Source organism: Panicum virgatum, chromosome 1N (assembly GCF_016808335.1).
Source record: "Panicum virgatum strain AP13 chromosome 1N, P.virgatum_v5, whole genome shotgun sequence".
NCBI classification, from domain to species: Eukaryota; Viridiplantae; Streptophyta; class Magnoliopsida; order Poales; family Poaceae; genus Panicum; species Panicum virgatum.
The window spans coordinates 66,306,833-66,322,263 of NC_053145.1; the positions used below are offsets into that span (position 1 = coordinate 66,306,833).

At 44.4% G+C, this 15,431-nt stretch overlaps 5 protein-coding genes across 5 annotated transcripts; 2 read left to right on the forward strand and 3 right to left on the reverse strand.

Annotated features, from left to right (window-relative positions):
- Window positions 1-126: 126 nt before the first annotated feature.
- Window positions 127-2,120, reverse strand: LOC120657686. The gene is made up of 3 exons (XM_039936090.1): window positions 1,934-2,120; window positions 1,782-1,843; window positions 127-489 (listed from the first exon to the last, which is right to left on the reverse strand). Exons 1-3 carry the CDS (start codon window positions 1,989-1,991, stop codon window positions 367-369), a joined length of 243 nt encoding a protein of 80 aa, XP_039792024.1. The 5' UTR covers window positions 1,992-2,120; the 3' UTR covers window positions 127-366.
- Window positions 2,121-2,485: 365 nt separating this feature from the next.
- On the forward strand, window positions 2,486-3,425 carry LOC120653783 (uncharacterized protein At3g61260-like; the record flags this gene model as incomplete). Its single annotated transcript, XM_039931453.1, has 3 exons — window positions 2,486-2,586; window positions 2,686-2,767; window positions 2,962-3,425. Coding segments are annotated over 3 exons (354 nt in total), but the record flags the coding sequence as incomplete, so codon positions are not given.
- Window positions 3,426-3,477: 52 nt separating this feature from the next.
- LOC120657685 lies at window positions 3,478-5,364 on the reverse strand. Its single transcript, XM_039936089.1, has 3 exons — window positions 5,085-5,364; window positions 4,810-5,010; window positions 3,478-3,934 (listed from the first exon to the last, which is right to left on the reverse strand). The coding sequence occupies exons 1-3, from the start codon at window positions 5,259-5,261 to the stop codon at window positions 3,626-3,628; spliced, it is 687 nt and encodes a 228-aa protein (XP_039792023.1). The 5' UTR covers window positions 5,262-5,364; the 3' UTR covers window positions 3,478-3,625.
- A 587-nt stretch (window positions 5,365-5,951) lies between these two features.
- Window positions 5,952-9,081, forward strand: LOC120657688 (V-type proton ATPase subunit F-like). Its single transcript, XM_039936092.1, has 5 exons — window positions 5,952-6,155; window positions 6,275-6,357; window positions 7,036-7,117; window positions 8,077-8,159; window positions 8,700-9,081. Exons 2-5 carry the CDS (start codon window positions 6,295-6,297, stop codon window positions 8,862-8,864), a joined length of 393 nt encoding a protein of 130 aa, XP_039792026.1. The 5' UTR covers window positions 5,952-6,155; window positions 6,275-6,294; the 3' UTR covers window positions 8,865-9,081.
- A 545-nt stretch (window positions 9,082-9,626) lies between these two features.
- LOC120657687 (DEAD-box ATP-dependent RNA helicase 48-like) lies at window positions 9,627-14,104 on the reverse strand. The gene is made up of 10 exons (XM_039936091.1): window positions 13,008-14,104; window positions 12,487-12,593; window positions 12,074-12,129; window positions 11,763-11,987; window positions 11,465-11,671; window positions 11,248-11,334; window positions 10,890-10,985; window positions 10,595-10,810; window positions 10,244-10,426; window positions 9,627-10,070 (listed from the first exon to the last, which is right to left on the reverse strand). Exons 1-10 carry the CDS (start codon window positions 14,018-14,020, stop codon window positions 9,840-9,842), a joined length of 2,421 nt encoding a protein of 806 aa, XP_039792025.1. The 5' UTR covers window positions 14,021-14,104; the 3' UTR covers window positions 9,627-9,839.
- Between the last annotated feature and the right edge of the window lie 1,327 nt (window positions 14,105-15,431).

The window sequence follows — 15,431 nt, forward strand, 5'->3', positions numbered from 1 at the left end:
TAAAGGCTGGAGTGCTGTGAGAGAAAAATACTGTTACCTGGCTGGTGGTTGGAGGTTAGAGCTGGAAAGATGTGAGAGGGAAATACTGTAGCGCTGGAGGGTAAACCACCAGCCCAACGCAGTGACTGAAGATTGGCACATGAAAGAGCATCGAGATCAGAGATCCAGGCTAATTAATTCTTTTGACAAAAAAGACACATTTATACTCTACACCTAGTCTACCAGTTCATGAGTCCACGAAGCAGCAACAAAAAGGCAAAACGGTACATGGTTTCGATCTGGTCCCATCACTCCGCTTCGGAAATTCAGCATCGGCTCAGCACTTTAGCCTGTGTAATGCATATTATATGAAGCAAAGCTCTGCAATCACTTGTCCACCTCCATGGCTTGTTCAGCTTTGGCTTTCGTTAAGGCTGAAAGTTTCGTCTTCACCTTTTTCTTGCCAACCTTAAATTGACTACCCTTTCTTTTGTTCTCACCACCATCTATCTGAACAAATAAAGAGTAAAGAACAGCGTTAACACATATCCTGGGTAGTCCAGGACTCCAGATCTTAAAATAAGCAGCAGTACAATTCGAAGCAAGCACAGTGAAATTCGAGGAGCTTGTGGGGCATAAATTTGAACTTCGATGATAGATTGTCACAGGGTGCTACTCAAGAATTACAGCTATGGTTTTAGAAGACAGCAGATCGGCAATGTTTCTCTGGAGCTATTAAATTAGCACGAGCAACCTGGTTGTAACATATCAGACGGCATACATGGACCAAAGAAAACCAAGCAGCCAGAATGCATAAGAATCATATAGCCAGCACAAAGAACTTAGCAACAAGATTTTTAAATTGTTAACATGCAAACTTCAGATGGAAAAATGTGGAAATAATGCTGAATAGCACAAACAAGGTAACACCTAGAAAGAACTTAGGAGTAAAGGTTGTTATCATCCACTTAAAAACATATTATCAGTTCCTAGTACTACTGAACTATTCATGGCAGTAAAACCAGGCCTACCAATATAAATAACAGATAAATCATAAATGAAACCTAGTTCATGATGACAGCACATGTATGTAATTCCAAAGCATGCCCGGTGACCAGTGAAGATATTCTTAATAAAACACCAAAAGTAAATTCTCAGGTATTTTGAGAAAATGCCAGGATGCCTGTTTCTTTGGATAAGTTGTGGTGTAAAAACATGTTTCCTTAGTGATGGATCCAGGAAGGGAAAAAAAATTGCTCATCTATACATTCAGATTTGAGAATAAGGGAAATGGCTTGGGAAAGACAGTGGTATAATCTGTAAATGTTTCCAAGAATCTCATAAGAAAGGAATAGCCAAGGTCCACATGTATCATTTCACACACCTGCTGTTGCGTGTTTAGTTTGTGAGATGCACCTATAGGCTATAGCTGGAGCACTGAGACCCAAATGCTCATGATCATGGTCAGTTTGAAGCAAAATCAGACAACTAGACTAGCTTAGCCTCCTTTTGAGAATATTCTTTCTTTTGTACCTCTAGTAATTATATATCTCGTTGTAAACAAGCTTACTGGTCCAAGGAAGGAGCAAGGCAAAATAACTGGAAAATCGAACTCCTGGACATAACATAGTGAAACGCCAGGTGCAAGTTTGACAAACAGAGGCATCTGGTGATGTAAATAATGAGTAATCTACATTTACTAGTCAACAATCAGTAATCCTGGAACTTGTCAGCGAACACACCGCAGGAACAACTTGCTTAAAGAGCGAAATTGGAAGGCCGCATAGCAGCGGGATTGGTACCTTCATCTTGGATTTCTTGGCTTGCAGCTTCTTGGCCTGCTTCTCCTTGGCCTCTTTCTCCCCTGCACATCACGACCACAGCCGAAGCACCAAATCAGAACAAGTGCTCCGCCAGAAGAGTGGAAACAAGAGAAAGAGAGGCGAGATCGTACTCTTGAGGTCGAATTCGTACTGCTTCTTCCTCTTGGCGAGATTGTTCTTCTTGGACATCTTCAATTCCTTCCCTCGCCGCCGACTCGCCAAGAGAAGAGAGGACAGCGGCGGCAAAGCAGGAGAAGCGACCAAACCCTAGCCAATCACCTGCTTCTCCTTACGCTCCCGTGGACCGTCGTTGCTGGGCTTCGATCCGTATTGTCAGAAAACAGGCCGGCCCTTGGGCTTACAAGCGTTGGAGATCTCGAGGCCCAGCTATTACACGCGGCCCATCAGTCAGGTGGAGGATGAAGGCCCATCGTAGTTATGCCGAACATCACAACTGCTCGGGATCTGGGGACGCGGCCGACATCCATGTAGGCGAATCATGCGGACGCGTGGCGCATGGCCGGTGACGACGTGGCAGCCATCATTCTCCTCTCTCCACCAAGGAGATTAAGCAGCATACTTAAGTCTGCACCTGCCGCGTTTAGTCCCCGAGACAGCGGGCCAAAAGCAGCATTTCTTTCTTTTGCTCTCTTTCCAAAAGATGTCTTTGATTAGTGTAACGCGTAAGCTCTACTACTACTACTACGCAGGAGCAGCTTCTGCAAGCTTCTAAAAGGCGCAGCAGCAGGAGGAGGGAGGAGGTTAGCAGCAAAGCTGAGAACAAGTGAGTAGTAGCCATGCTCAGCTGATGAGCTATGCCACTGTGCTTGGAACAACTATATATAGTAGGATGTGATGTTTTTTGCTCGCAATTTCCACGTAGGGCTCAGAAGAAGATGTCGTCCATCATGTCGTGGGAGAACACAAAGAAGGCTGCTGCGGAAGCAAAGCTTCGAACCCGAGAGGTCTGAATATCTTCCCGCAGAATCATAAGACCACTTTACCCGTCGTGAGATGCTGCTCGCATATCATCAGTTATGCTTACCAAGCTGGTTGATTATCACCGAAGATGCAATTTTTAACTAGTTCTGAAACTCTGACCAAAAGTGTCTAGTCTACTTGTGACTGAATAATATATCCATACATATGCCCGTTTCAGGAGAAGCTGGAAAAGAAGAAGGCGGAGTACGCAGAGAAGATGAGGAACCAGATTGCAGCCATCCACAAGGAGGCTCAAGAGAGGAAATTCTCAAGTGTGAGGACATTGCAGCCAGTCACCGATCCAAGTGTATTTTCATACAGTTCAGTCGTGTTGTTTTGTACGTTCTGAAGTGTGAGATCCTGAATCAATTTTCGGTTCTCCTTGGCATGGCATGAGCAGAACAGAACGCGTATACGGTGCCCAGTTGTTTAGTTGCAGTTTTTGGCTTGTTTTCGTGTAAAATTGTACGTATATGTTTTCGGCATCTCGGCTATTGTTCTGCTGTGTGTATTATTTGCTGAAAACGTGCGTGCAATTGTATGTGGCTTTGCTTGTGCAGTAAAGGTGTAATTGTATGTATTGTAACCGCTGAATATTTTTTGTTTTCAAAAGTGAAAGCTTGTAGCAACTGCTTGTGTGCAGCTTCAAATCCCATGTCAGTTGCATGACGGAGAAAACATGAACGCGCAGATCTAGAGCGTACGTGTGTGATTTGGTCCTGGTGCAGGACAGGAATATATAATTCAGAACAACACAGACACGGCAGGGCAAACGTGACAGAAGCAGCAGCTAATTTGGCCGCACGATCAGGCGCCACCGTCAATCAGGATCAGGATCAGGATCAGGTGGGGGGCAGGACGTGGTACCGGTCGTTGGCGCGGCGCGCGTAGAGGTAGGCGGCGAGCGCCATGTCGACGGCGACCACGGCTGCGAGTGTCCCGGCGAGGACCGCCACGCGCACCTTGCCCCAGAAGGCGGCGCGGCGAAGGCGATGGGCGGTGGCCGAGGGGGCGAGCTCGAAGGCGGCGGCCTCGGTGAGCGCGGCGAGGAGGCGCTTGGAGCGCGGGCTGAGGCCACTGGCGCCGTGCAGCTCGGCCAGAACGACGCGGATCTCCACCGGGAGCGGCGCCGAGCCCGCGAGCGCTGGCACCTGTGCAACAGTGAAGCCACAGCCTTCAGGATCTTTCAATTTCGAACCACCACACACAAACGGGCAAAAACACAAGAGTTTTCTTGTTTCTGCGCATTCGGCATGTTCAAATTTCAAATCGAGGGGGCAATTAATAAGACCCAACAGAACTTACTATTCGCCATCATTGGAGCGACTGAAAAATGGAAAACCGAATTTCACAGGGAATCGCGTCCTAAATTTCGAACGCAAAACTGAGATGCAACAGGAATTCGAATGGGTGGGTTGCGGACGCCTCAACTCCAACGGAAACCCTCCGAATTCAAAACCCCAGCGCGAACGACTGAAATTCAGAATATTATTATTATAGAGGCACGAAATTCAGAATTCAAACGGCAAAACCCGAGAACAAACTCAAACCAAGGAGAGGATTAAGTAGCTGATAAGAGGTCCAACCGAATCCAATTGACCGAAATTCGGGCGCCAACTCAGGAAACCGAAACACCAGAGCGCTCTGAAATCAAAATGGAAACCCAAGTTTCCAGGTCGGCTTCCCAAATTTCTAACTGGAGGAGCAGGAGAAATTCGAATGGGTGAGGGCGCTTGGATTCAAACGGAAAGCCTCCAATAAAAATCCCAATCCCCCTCGAGAAATTCAAAACCCCAGCACGGACAAAAATTTTGAATCCAAGCGATGCGAGCAGAACGAGTCGGCTTCCCAAAATGATCAGAACGAGTTTCAAATTTCGAACGCGGAAACTCGTGAGGGAACTCAAATGCAACTAGTTCATAACAACATCGGTATAACAACGCAAAACACGGACCCGAGTCCAGAATTCGCAGCGCTAACCAATGTCGAAGCAATTCGAATTGAACAAGTTGCGATTCCCACCAACCTCGGTGATACCGGAGTCGGCGGAAGCTGTCAGCGCATCATCAGGAGCAGCGGAGGCGTCGGGGTCCGGCAGATCGAGGAGCGGCCCCAGGTCGTCCTCCTGTGCGGCGAGGTCCCCCACTGTCGCGGAATCCGGAGACAGCGTGGCGGCGGCAGCGATGGTGATGCCTTCGTCGTCGTAGGCCAGGCACTTGGCCACCACCTGATCAGCACGAAGTAAAGGCGAATGCTAAGAAGGAGGTGCGCGCAGAGCTTGCTGGTCGCGTGGGAGGTTACCTTGGCATTGGAGACGAAGTCGCGGGTAGGGGCGGCGGGGAGGGGGAGCTTCGATGCGGCGGCGGCGGCCGACGAGGAGGAGGTAGAGCCCACGGAGCTGCGGGTGGCGGGGCAGGAGGAGGAGGAGCGGAGCGCGGAGGGGCGCGGGGTGTGCAGGCCGGCGGAGGGTTTCGCCATGGCGGACTGGCGGTGCGAACTGGGATCGCCGATCAGGGCGTGGTGTGGGGAGATGAGGGGAGGCGGCGGCCTTGGGCCACAACCCAAACAAGAATGGGCCGTTCTGGGTCAGCGGCATCTTTCAGGGCCCTATCTTCTTCTGAGCCTTAGAGCATCTTCAAGTGTTCCCATCATCAAGTCCTGCCGTAGTAGTATTCCATTCCATGAAGGAAATTTGAGTGATGAGAAAAATCAATTTCAGTTAATTTTTAGAATTAGAAGCAGCACAAAAAATCGATTGAAATGTAAACTGTCGTCACTCGTCTCTGCTCTGCCTCAAAATCAATGGCGCCTGCCATCCAAATTTGCTCCGCCACTCATGAGTAATGACCATGGCTTCGCCTTTCAAAAAAAAAATCATTAATTTTTAGCAGCCTGTTTCTTTATTTAGTGAATATCTTCCAATACACCCTTGACATGTAGAGACAGACGTATATTGATCACCACCGTATTTTTTTAGAGCCTACCGTATTGAGTGGCGGGGTGCAATACACGAGTACATACTCCAGCCCGCGCGTAGAGGTGGTAAACGACTTTAAAATTTAACTTAATTATTTAAAATTGGGTCTAAAAGAACTAGAGTTTAATTTTAGACAATTTTAAATTAAAAAAAATATGTAAGGATCGGAAGAGACCACCCTATAGGCCGTAGGTGGATGGGATTCTTTCTTCGTTCTCTTCCCATGGGACCCACCACCTGCAGCTCCGTCCCGTCATCATCAGAGGGAGGCAGCCGAAATTAAATAAACAAAATAGATTAGACTCGTCGATCCATCCACGCCGCGGGGCAGGTCGTTTGATCGATCGATCTCGCGCCGGATTTCCCGTCTCCACGCTCGCTCGTGGACTCGTGAGGTCCAATCCTGAATTCCCCATCAGCGGTGGATTCCGCCTACCAACCGCTGACCTTCTCCTCCTCCCGCAGCGATTTCTTCTCTGATCCGATTGTCTTGTTTGCGATCCCTACTGCGCAGGAAGGACGAAGGGCGCGGCAATGGCGGGGAGGGCCAACATTCCGACCAACAGCTCTGCGCTGATCGCCATCATCGCCGATGAGGTAGCACACTGGCACCCCAGCTTTCGTCCCTTTTGATCGTCGGATTAGTCGGGATGTTCTCTTTCTTATTTGATCTGACGATGCTATGCTATCAAATAGCTGAGGAGAAAAGCGTGTATGATAGATACTTCATCTCTGTTAGAGATCCGTAGCAGGGAGCTCGAATGAATAAAGAGATTCCTGGCCTTTCTTACTAGTAGCTGGTTTTTGTTAAGAGAGAAACATACTGCTCAGCACTGGATCCGTCAATCGATTCTTGCACTACTCAACTCGTTAAGGGGGGCAAACAAATGGCCAAATAGTGCCGATGTGGCATTCGACTCTTCCGTGCAAACAAATGAGCACGATTGACCAGATAAGCGAGGAACCAAACTAGATGATGGACAAACGAAATAGTTACAGAGACCCCCTAATAGTTCCAATTCTTGCTTCATATATACTCCAAAACTTTACTGGCACTGAGATAAACTCCTCGTAGTAGGCAGTGGCTCCCCAATCAGCGGCATTATATGAGGATAAACTTCTTATTTGACCTCAAAACCTGTCAGATGTCACCTTAAGAACATCCACATTTTATTTTTGTTCTGTGCAGATAGTTTTTTTATATACTTTACTTCAATGCATATATTATTAGAGTTAGATGATGGGAATGATTTATTATTTCCACTTTGCTTGCAGGACACGGTGACTGGCTTTTTGTTGGCTGGAGTCGGCAATGTAGATCTGAGGAAGAAAACAAATTATCTTATTGTTGATAACAGTAATTCCTTGAACCTGTTAATATGCAAAGTCTTTTTGGTCAATATCTGCTAGTTTGAACTTGCCTAACTTTTGACTTCACATGGTAATGCTGTTAACTGTGAACAATGGTCATAAGTATCATGTCCCTTGTTCCATATTAATGATATAAACTTAAATGTTCAAACTGATGAATCTTTTGAAAGCTATGCAATATTGTGCGCTCACAAGAATATGGCATCTATCCATTGCGTGTCAATCAATTTATCTATCCATTGAATGTTCAACCTGTTAATATGCGGGTCGATAATGTAAAGAGGGGTAGAGGTAGACCTAAACTGACGTGGGATGAGTCGGTTAAGAGAGACCTTAAGGATTGGAATATCTCTAAAGAGATAGCTTTGGATAGGAGCGCTTGGAGACTAGCTATCAATGTGGCTGAACCTTGAACTTATTTCTTTCGGGTTTCATCTCTAGCCTACCCCAACTTGCTTGGGAAAAAAGGCTATGTTGTTGTTGTTGTTGTTGTTGTTGTTGTTTGCTGGCAGATGTGATTTAGCAAACCACAATCCTGCTTAGTAAGGTGTTATGTAGTGGCTTTGTTGCAATAAATTATACATAAACTTTGCATAATCGTTTTTGGATTCCAATGCCCGTCTATGTGATCTTTCGGTCCTGAAGTTATGTTAACGACCTGAAAATTTTGTTCTGGAAGATAGTCAAACTTGCTAACTAGCTTATTTAATGTTTATTAGCACTTTGGACAATATACCAATGGGCACCTCTGTAGCTTTTTGGGACAACTGTTTTTTATTCGTTAGCTCACCATTTTTCATTTGTTTCATGAATTTATTTGAAATGTTCATTTCATAGCATGAGCCTTTGATTTTAAATATTCTGATTTCGTTAGATGATAACAACCTGTGCGCTTACTAATTAGTATTTGAATAACCCTTAGTTTTATGTCATTGTATGCTACAGAAACAACAGTCAAACAAATTGAAGATGCATTTAAGGAGTTCACCGCAAGAGAGGACATTGCAATTGTTCTCATCAGCCAATATGTAAGTAGTTGGTTTAATAATTTTTTGTCGAGCTGATTATTCTTTTGTAATGAAGGGATCACCAGAACTAAATTTTAATGCTGGCAAATGAGTTAGTTGTGAGAATCTGTTCTTCAATTCTAAACACATTAAAATGCGACCTTTTTGGGGTAAGTTTTTGTGGCATAGTGAAACACAGAACATAATAACCATTATTATCTAAAGAAAACCTAATTTCCTTAGGTAGTTTATTATGGATTTTTTTGTCAACCTTAATAAATGTGTCAACATGCCTTTAAAAGGCCTTGAAGAGCTTTCATCTGCATATGAACTTTATGTCCCTGCAGGTGTTATTAGTCAATCTGCTTAAACCATTCATTGGGCCTAATTTTAGTGAAATGCTTGCTCAGTTTGCAGAACTGTGGCTCCTATTTTTAGTAAGAATACATATGAACTATAGCAATGCATCAAATTGCATTCAAAGCTTTTGCATTGTGCATATTTCTGTAACAGTTGAAATGCGCTGGTCATTCTCTGAAGTGTTTAATTTGTGCTTGCCAGGTTGCAAACATGATAAGGTTCTTGGTAGATGGCTATAACAAGCCTGTTCCTGCTATACTGGAGATCCCATCAAAGGATCATCCATATGATCCAGCACACGACTCAGTTCTTTCTCGCGTGAAGTATCTATTTTCTGCTGAATCAGTGGCCTCAGATCGCCGATAAAAATCAGATGCCTTCATGTATCTTTTGGGCCATTTTATATCGCCTACCGCCATTGTGAAAATAAAGATGTATTTGGCATTTGAGATTTTTTTTATTTGCCACGAGTTGTACCTGATGAATGTATTCGTTCCATCACCGTGACTGCACTTCGTAGCAGATATCATAGTGTATTCTTGACTGTGAATAACATGCCAATCTCACATTGCTGATTCAGTGACCGCTCCTGTCTGGCCTGGCCTTCACGGATGATCTGATCTGACCTAACATGATGTTCCTTTGACCTGTAACTTGGGGGCTTCCAACTAAAGGATGCGTAGCTTCAGAAATAAGCTTAAACAGTTGTAGAGGAGACATGCATATCCTAGTTACGAGTTACGACAGGAAGCCTGATCAGCCAAAGGAAACAACAAAGAATACCTCCTAGCGCACTAATCTGCGCTAAAAATGGGCAATGAATAACAACAAACGAGTTCATGCCACTACCACTAGTGATTCGGTTCATCAGCAAAAAACATCTGCTTCTTCGGCCATGGACAGGAATACATATCACCTAGATTCACTGCTGCTTCAATAACCCTAAGATTTTGAGCACAGTCAGCCTGTGTTGCTTATAACCAGATGCTGCTTCTTCCCAGTCTACGGCCGTCTTCACCTCACTGTATGCGCTGTGATTTGCAACTTCTCAAGTGACGGTGCGCCTTGGAGAACCAACATTGTCCAGTTCAGATCACATTCATAGAGATAGCATAGAGCCGTTTCAGGAAAAAAAAAGGAGATATATATCTTAGAAACCAGCACTTTTTCAACAGTACGGCGTTCAATACTAAACCTCCGATGGGATCACTAGTGTACAAATATGTCACTTCAGGTGAACCAAAAAAAACATTTACATCCATGAGAGCTGAGTTTGTACACTCGGACAAACGCTAAAGGAATACATAAAGAAATACGGGCTGTGTTCAACAGAGGAACAAGTTATTTCCTTATTCGAATCCCAGGGACATTCTTAAGCCCCATTTTCAGGGCCGTTTTCCGGTATAAAGCTGGAGGTTTCTCCAAACCTATCGAAGCACCAAACCGGTTTGCTAGGTCAGCAAGCATGGTTTTATCTCTACCTATGTCAGCGATTGAGTTATAGTACCCAAGCCACGCATGGTATGCTGCTTCTTTAATGCTCATGTCAACGATTTTTATCGAATCATCAACCTGCATTGCAAAACAAAAAGCTGTCATAGACACATCTGCAGGTACTAATCTAAATGAAATTTTCGTAGCAGCACAGAGCATTATCGATAAATTGCATGATGAGATGATCACATGACATGATAAGCTAGGCAAAATATAACAAGAATGAAACAAGCTGAGTGAGTAATTCAGACCTTTTGTTTCATCTCCTTATCAATGTCTGGTGCTGGATACTTCTCAATCGGGAGATCACTTATCTCATTCAAGAAATACTCTTCCCATGGCGCAAGCAGAAGAATTCCCTTGCCGGATTTGCCTTCCCTTGCAGTCCTTCCAAGTCGATGGATGTAATGCTCTTTATCAGGAGGAGCACCAACCTATTCCAAGAACTATGCATGTCAGTGCTGCAATAGTGAAGGAATAGCCATGCCGTGCAGCTACATTCAAGAGTTAGACACCAATTCTACAGTTGCTTAGGCAAATAAACAGTATAACGTATTCGCCTAAACTTTCTTATACTACATTAATTATGAACAGAATCTCACCTGAATCACAAGGGTGACATCTGGATAGTTCACCCCACGAGTAGAAACATCTGATGTTACAAGAATTAAGCGGTTAGAGTCTCGGAACTCTTCCGATATGCGAGTTCGATAAAGCTGAGGTTTTCTTGAGTGAATTTCTCTGACATTTAACTTCAAATCTCGAAGCATGATATACATGAATTCAGTCACCATGGCTGTTGTGCAGAAAACAATAACCTGGATTTGAAGATTTATTAGTAAAACAACACATTGAAGCTCTTACAGCTGGTTGGTTAAAGAAAAGGAGACACGGGACCTTGTAATCAACTTCATGATCAATATGCTCTTGAAGTAGGCGATGAACCATATGAAAATGCAGCTCATGTGGTACCACAAGACATGACTGCTGAACCTAAGCTCAACAGAGTAAACAAGACATGATTATTATTTTCAGAACAGAGAATAAAAATGAAGGCTAACAGATCACCCACAAACTTCTGTTTTAAGCAAGATATGATTTATAAATACAACTCATGTTTCTCTAGAAAGTATGGAGATGCATATAATATTCAAACGGTTAGACCTATTGGAGATATATGGCTCAGAACATCTATGTGAAGATTAAATAATCATCAGGATGGTAAAGAGAGCCAAGTATTGAGAAATTAGGTAACCTTAGCTGGCGTTTCAACAGCTCCCAGTCCCACTGTATCAACAAAAACGTGATCCCTCTTTAATACTAGCTGTGAAACCCTCCGAACCTGTCAGTCACAAATAGCAACCATTGCTTTTGGTTTTAGAATTGTGTCTATCCAGAAACATAGCATTACACAGACAAAGTTATAGAAAAGATACATATATTGGTGTTGTGAGCAATGCTGTTTATACTACCTCTTTTGGAATAGTAGCTGAAAAGAGCAATGTTTGTCTCTGACGTGGCAAGCTATCAACAATCTTTTCAATGTCTTTACGGAAACCCAAATCTAGTAAATGATCAGCTTCATCCAACACAAGAAATTTCAATCCCATCAAGCGAACAGAGAATGATGATTTGTTTTCAATGTGATCCAGCAGTCTACCAGGTGTTGCAACTAAAATCTGGAAGGGCAAAAAAATTAAACAGAAAATGGTCAGGTTAACAGTTATGTACTTCTATCCTGATCTTCAGTAGATCACAAATATGACAAACCTGGCATGGTTCAGATTCTAAACGTCTCTGATCAAGCTTAAATCTAGTGCCGCCAATAAGAGATTGAACACCAAGTCCATCATGGTGCTTCAACAAGACATTTGCTTCAGCTGTAAGCTGGATGGCAAGCTCTCTTGTGGGGCAGAGGACAAGAGCAAATATTGGAGATACTCGATGATTTGTATTGTTCTTCATAGCATTCAAGACTGATTCAATTGCAGGAAGCTGTTTATCAATCCATTTTGAATAAATTGGTTGAACAAGAACATCGGAACAAAAGAATATCTGAAAGTAACACAAGTGAACATTACCAGAAAAGCTATACTTTTGCCTGTTCCAGTTTTGGCCTTGACAAGAACATCTTTACCTGCTTGTATATAGTAGTACAAGTGAGGAATTTGATGACTTCTGTGACAACATGTTTTGATAGTTCAGGCTGAGATATAACACAATTGTACCATGAGATGGAAAGTATTAAAACAAAGAACAACTGAAGCCGGGCAACATGGACCATTACTTATGCTTATAGAAGATATCAGAGTGTAAAGACAAGGATCAAACAACCCTCTTTTTTGTGAAATGTGCATTCATAAATCATAAGATTAGGAGGAGCAACCTAAACTTCACACATAACCAGAGTGGGGAAAGTCCACATATGTAACTGTTTTTTATTTGTTTTCCTTTTTATAAAAATGCCTAAAGAAAGTAAATGAATATAATATACCTTCAAGACATATAGGAAGAGCTGCTTCTTGCACCACAGTTGTCTGTACATACCCAGCATCAGCAAGTGCTTTGACCGTCGGATGGGAGATGCCACACTCATCAAATCTAAAGACAGAAAAAACATAGCTAGTTGGTTGTATGGATGATATATCTGTTTCAAAGAAAGACAGGACATGCAAAAAGGTAAATTATTCACCAATCATTCATTAACCTCGAGTCAAAAGGACAAGGATCATGATGTGCGGTGATGAGTAACCGAATATTGCCTCCACTCTTTGTATTATGGTTAAATTTTATTGTTACATGTCAGTGTCGAGATAAAATGGAGCTCCAGAAAGCCGAACTAGAAGACCTCATACAATGTGATCCATGCATTTCACGAGTTGCTTTACCAAAATTCCATGAACAACCATACATGTACGAGTTTCTAAGTTTCTGTGAAGTTCCTAAGCTCCACAACAAACTAAACAATAACATACGATGATCAGTAACAAATAAAGATGAATCCGAGAGTGTAACCTTTTATTGGTAAGCAGAGATTCACCCCTGGACTCGTAATGCCTCCTCTCAGTACCCAAAACCTCCCTATTTTTTATCTCCTCTCGTAGCTCTCGGATTCTACCTGCGAGATCATTGTTTTCCTCCTCATAAGATTTGAATGCCCGCCTATCCTTCTTCATATCGCAATTCCTGAGAGCAGCACTGCTCCACCTCCTCCTGATGGTACTTGTGCCCTCGGATTCATCAACTTCTGAATCCTCTTCGCTTGATGGTCCAAACTTTCCAAACCTCAGATTCCTCTTGGGTGTAGATGTACCCTCCTCATCCTCATCCGATGAATCTGGTCCCCATTTCCTGCCAAAACGCCTTGCAGCCACCGAGTACAATCTCTCGTGATTAAGCAGTGCTAATGCCGTCTCCTCTCTTCCATTCGCAGCCTTATCAAGGCCGCGAGCACCCAGTGGCCCCAATTGCCAACCCACCGTGCTTGGAGACATCACCATCTTCTTGGGACCAAAGAAACCGAGAGAAGGCGAATTCCAATGCGACCACCAGGGCGCCATTGTTCGGTACTCCCTCTTGGGATTGAAGGCGGCCAAGCTGGGCCCCTTTCCCCTGGCTCCAGCCTCCATCCGAGTCATCGGCTGCTTCAGAGCCAGATCATCCCAATCCTTCCAATTCGCTTGATCCCGGGGCCTCCCAGAGTCCACCTGCTGCTGCTGCTGGCCACCCGGCGGCCGCTTGGCGCGGTGGAGGGGCCCGTCGTCCTCGTTCCAGAGGTCCTCGGCGCCGGGCTTGGTGAATCGGTCGGCGAGGGCGCGGATGTGGGCGCGCGACGAAGCGGGCCCCTCCTCACCCGCGGCGGCGCCGGGGAGGCGGGAGGCGCGGATCTCGGAACGGAGGCGGGCGAGGTAGAGCTGCTTCTCGTGGCGGAGGAGGCCGCGCTGCTTCTGGCGCGCCAGCTTCTCGTGCATCCGCTTGTACTGCCACTTGGACAGCCCGCCCGGGAAGGTGCGCGGCCCGCCCCCCATCGCCGGCGGCCGGCGGGAGAAGCGACGGCGGCCTAGGGTTTATGTGTGGGTTTTTGAGTGATTTGATTTGACGGCACTTGAGTTTCCGCTTCCGCGTTCAGGGGTGTGTTTAGGTTATCTCCGACCATTCCCCCATCCAACTCCCGCCAAATATATTATCATCCAACTCCCCCAAATATACTATTTACTATATTTTACTATCTTCCTCTAAAAAATTCCTCCTCCTATAATTCCTTCTCTCCAACAATTCCCTTCATGTCTATTCCCCCTATATACTATCACTCGGTAACTAACTATTTTTTATCGTTTTTGAATTTAAAAAAATCATACAGTATTTGTACTGTCATAATTCGTATTATTATCATGTTACGGGGTTCAAACGAGATTAATATCATGACGAAATAATGTGATTAGAATATGGGGAGAGTTGAAACTCACTCCATATATGGGGGAGTTGAAACTCACTCCATATGTGGGGGGAGTTGAAATTCCCCCATATATAAAGGGAGTTATAGGGGGAAATCGTTCCCGGATATGGGGTAGGGGCAGGGATAGGGGGCTTCGTTGGAGCCAGCCTTAGGCTTTCTCCAACCATTCCCCCCATCCAACTCCCCCCAAACGTACTATTTACTATATTTTACTACCTCCATCCAAAAGATTCCTCCCCCTATAACTCCTTCTCTCCAACCATTCCCCCCATATCTATTCTCCCTATATACTATCACTCATTAACTAACTATTTATTTAACATTTTTGAATTTTAAAAAAATCATACAGTATTTGTACTGCCATAATACACATTATCATCGTGTTACGGGGCTCAAATGGGATTAATATCGCGAAGAAACGGTGTGATTAGAGATATAGGGGGAGTTGAAACTCCACCCATACGTGGGGGGAGATTCATCTCTCCCCCTGGGTAGGGGGAGCCGTTGGAGCGCCCGCTCCCCCCAAAGCCCCCTACGTAGGGTGGGGGGCGGCTTACGGTGAGCCGTTGGAGCTCGCCTTAGACTGGAGTTATAGGGGGAAATCGTTTCCAACGGTTCCGGGGGAGTTGCAACCCCCCACATATAGAGTGAGTTCCAACTCCTCTTATATTCTAATCACATCATTTCGTCGCGATATTAATTCCGTTTGAGCCCCGTAACATGATAATAATATGTATTATGACAGTACAAATACTGTATGATTTTTTTAAAAATTCAAAAACGATAAAAAAATAGTTAGTTAATGAGTGATAGTATATAGGGGGAATAGACATGGTGGGAATGGTTGGAGAGAAGGAATTATAGGGGGGAATTTTTTGGAGGGAAGGAGTAAAATATAGTAAATAGTATGTTTGGAGAGAGTTGGATGGGGGGGAATGGTTGGAGATAGCCTTAGATCCGCAAAAATCTGGTAGAAAAGGTCA

Coding starts and splice junctions, on each gene's coding strand:
- LOC120657687 (XM_039936091.1), bottom strand. CDS start 14,020: ATGGGGGGCGGGCCGCGCACCTTCCCGGGCGGGCTGTCCAAGTGGCAG. Junction 11,988..12,073: donor GCAAAAGTATAGCTTTTCTG/GTAATGTTCACT, acceptor ATTGATAAACAG/CTTCCTGCAATTGAATCAGT. Junction 11,672..11,762: donor TAGAATCTGAACCATGCCAG/GTTTGTCATATT, acceptor TTGCCCTTCCAG/ATTTTAGTTGCAACACCTGG.
- LOC120657686 (XM_039936090.1), bottom strand. CDS start 1,991: ATGTCCAAGAAGAACAATCTCGCCAAGAGGAAGAAGCAGTACGAATTC. Junction 1,844..1,933: donor GTACGAATTCGACCTCAAGA/GTACGATCTCGC, acceptor CGTGATGTGCAG/GGGAGAAAGAGGCCAAGGAG. Junction 490..1,781: donor CCAAGAAATCCAAGATGAAG/GTACCAATCCCG, acceptor TTATTTGTTCAG/ATAGATGGTGGTGAGAACAA.
- LOC120657685 (XM_039936089.1), bottom strand. CDS start 5,261: ATGGCGAAACCCTCCGCCGGCCTGCACACCCCGCGCCCCTCCGCGCTC. Junction 5,011..5,084: donor ACTTCGTCTCCAATGCCAAG/GTAACCTCCCAC, acceptor CGTGCTGATCAG/GTGGTGGCCAAGTGCCTGGC. Junction 3,935..4,809: donor CCGACTCCGGTATCACCGAG/GTTGGTGGGAAT, acceptor ACTGTTGCACAG/GTGCCAGCGCTCGCGGGCTC.
- LOC120657688 (XM_039936092.1), top strand. CDS start 6,295: ATGGCGGGGAGGGCCAACATTCCGACCAACAGCTCTGCGCTGATCGCC. Junction 6,358..7,035: donor TCGCCATCATCGCCGATGAG/GTAGCACACTGG, acceptor CTTTGCTTGCAG/GACACGGTGACTGGCTTTTT. Junction 7,118..8,076: donor TTATCTTATTGTTGATAACA/GTAATTCCTTGA, acceptor TGTATGCTACAG/AAACAACAGTCAAACAAATT.